This window comes from Montipora capricornis, chromosome 4 (genome assembly GCF_036669925.1).
Source record: "Montipora capricornis isolate CH-2021 chromosome 4, ASM3666992v2, whole genome shotgun sequence".
In the NCBI taxonomy this organism is placed as follows: Eukaryota; Metazoa; Cnidaria; class Anthozoa; order Scleractinia; family Acroporidae; genus Montipora; species Montipora capricornis.
In genome coordinates this window covers 27,184,393-27,186,892 of record NC_090886.1, presented here as the reverse complement: position 1 = coordinate 27,186,892, position 2,500 = coordinate 27,184,393, and the positions used below count along the sequence as shown (strand labels likewise).

The 2,500-nt window shown below is 38.0% G+C and overlaps 1 protein-coding gene across 1 annotated transcript in view; it reads right to left on the bottom strand.

Moving 5' to 3' along the window:
* Nucleotides 1–1,553: 1,553 nt before the first annotated feature.
* Nucleotides 1,554–2,500, bottom strand: part of LOC138046431 (melanocyte-stimulating hormone receptor-like) — a 1,014-nt gene continuing 67 nt past the window's right edge. The window contains exon 1 of the mRNA XM_068893067.1: nucleotides 1,554–2,500. This exon is cut by the window's right edge and continues 67 nt beyond it. Within this exon, the coding sequence (XP_068749168.1) occupies nucleotides 1,554–2,500 (947 nt within the window).

Sequence of the window (2,500 nt, the reverse complement as noted above, 5' to 3'; positions counted from 1 at the left end):
CATAACATGAAAAATTCCCGCCCGCTTCTGGAAACTTAACAAATCGAACGTGGTTTAGCGTTGTCTTTACTCAGGACAATTGTATTCGTTATAACAGTGGTCAAAATGTTGTGCGCGGAGTAAGTCCACGATTCGATATTTTCTACCACCGTGAGAATATTCAACGCCAAAGAAAATGTTTATTTCAGACGTGACCAAATAATTAAGGAGGTTCTTGCCATTGTAAAATGGAAAACTTTAGAGATTATGTAAAAGAGACGATTATTAATTAATCTTAGCGCATCAGTCTTACTATAGTCTTTTACCAAATCCTATGAATTGTCTTTTTGAAACGTATCCAAGTAGCTACGATCTCAGGAGGAAATGACTTAAAGGTTACCTGAGCTTAAGACCGACATGGTCAAGAAATCATGTTTATGCAAGTCAATTATACGGTGGAATGCTCTAGAAAACCAAATGAGGACAATTTGAAAGTCGATGAAGTGTATTTTTAAGTTTTTTTTTTGTTACTGTAGAATTTTATATTGTTTTAATATGATTAATTAGGAAATTTATTATATCATTGTTAAGTACACGGCCACATCAGCTATGCAATAATTATAAATTTCTTGCAATCTGATTCTTTTATTTCTCAAAAAGAGCGTGTTCCTGATTGGCTATTACAATTTGTGACACACTGACGCGAGGCATGAGGTGGCAGCGTTGTCTAGACGCTTAGAGACAACGGCAAATTAGCCAATCAGATTGCGAGATTACAAGCAACTGGGGTAAAAAATCAGATCGCACGGTTTTCGGAATTCTGTTCTTTCATAAGGTCTCAGATACCCAAGCTCTAGAGACGTATCTTGTACTAAATCCTAGCCTAGGAAATGTTTTATCAGTAATCACTTTCAACTTTTTTATTATAGTAAGGAACAGGAGCCCATCGCGGGTTCCTGTTAGGAAATACTACGTCTTAAGTGCAAGATATCAATTTCATCATGCAATCAATTTAACTACCTAATATTATTTACAGATCGTGTGACAGAGTGCAAACATTACATTGCTTTCTCTTTTCTTCCTTTCTTAGGAAATGTTTTATCCGTAATCACTTTCAACTTCCTTAGTATAGTTAGGAAATAGTATCAATAACATTCTGTTTGATAATATCATGCAATCAATTTAACTACCTAATATTATTTACAGATCGTGTGACAGAGTGCAAACATTACATTGCTTTCTCGTTTCTTCCTTTCTTAGGAATGACAGGCATCTTCCTACAGTCCATTAATTAATACCTCTTTTTCTGCAGGGCCCTGAAATTAGTACAATATCGTTCTGTTCCTTGTAGGATTTTAAGTGTAATAGAATTGCTAAAGTAGGCAAAAGCGTGTTTCAGGTGTTTGCTGAGGTTCGATTCTTAGCTATGTAACAGCTGTTTCCTTGACATCAACACTTTTCCGACGTTTGAAAAGTGATTACGTTCCTTTGAGCTAAAAAAATCGCTGTTTGAACCAAATTAAATCAATTTGATTTCAATTATTTGCGTCCTTGTTCCTCGCAGTTTTATCATCTTATGACGAACTGGAGGCTGTAGTTTGCTGTTCGCCATTTACAACAAACACGTTGTTTAATTTCCCTCGGATGTGACCTAGCCAGCAGAAAGTTTGTTGAAATGTCTCGTTCATTGCGTTTTTCACTGCCCTCATCTTCCAGCAGTAAAGAACCGGGTTTAAGGAGGAATTAAAGTAAAGCAAAGTTCCCGCATATCTCCACGCAACAAGAAGCCACGCACTAGGGCGGCCGGTTCGATTAGAGAGGAGAAGTGTGATTATCGTATACGGCAAGTAGCAAATAATCAAAGCCATCTGCACCCATAAAATAGTGTAAACTGTCTTTCTGTAAAGTGTTGCGTTTAGTTGAACTGTTTGGTTCGGTTGTCTTTGCCATAAAGCACGGGGGCCGAACTGATGTTGACTTTGGCGCAACACAAAAACGATTTTTCCGTAAGAGAAAGCTGATATTGTCAAACAAGATGCTAGCACAACTCCCCAATACACAGCTCTTATCGAATTAATAAACAGGGACAAAACTGTAAAGGCAATGGATATAACCCAAAAGATGGCTACAATAACGTATGTCCGCTTTAGAGTCACAAGTTGTTTGTACCTGATCCTTAAAGACAAAGCAAACAGTCTGTCCACGTTTATAGCAGTTGATGTGAGCAAGGATACCATGCACAAAGCATAAGATATCAAAAAACGGACGATGCTAGTATGTCGACAGACGTGAACATTTTTTTTAACTTCAGGCATCAACGCAACAGCAGTAAGAGGCTGAGAAATGATACCAACACACAGATCTGTTGTGGCTAAGGTACGAAATAACAGTTTTGACGGTGGGTGAAGCGTGGACACCTTGTTAAGAGCGGCTAAGAAGATGGCATTTCCAATGAATGCAGTGAAAGACAGAAAAATGTTAAGTGCAGCAGCCCATCGAAGTTCACTGTGAATTCCATCCG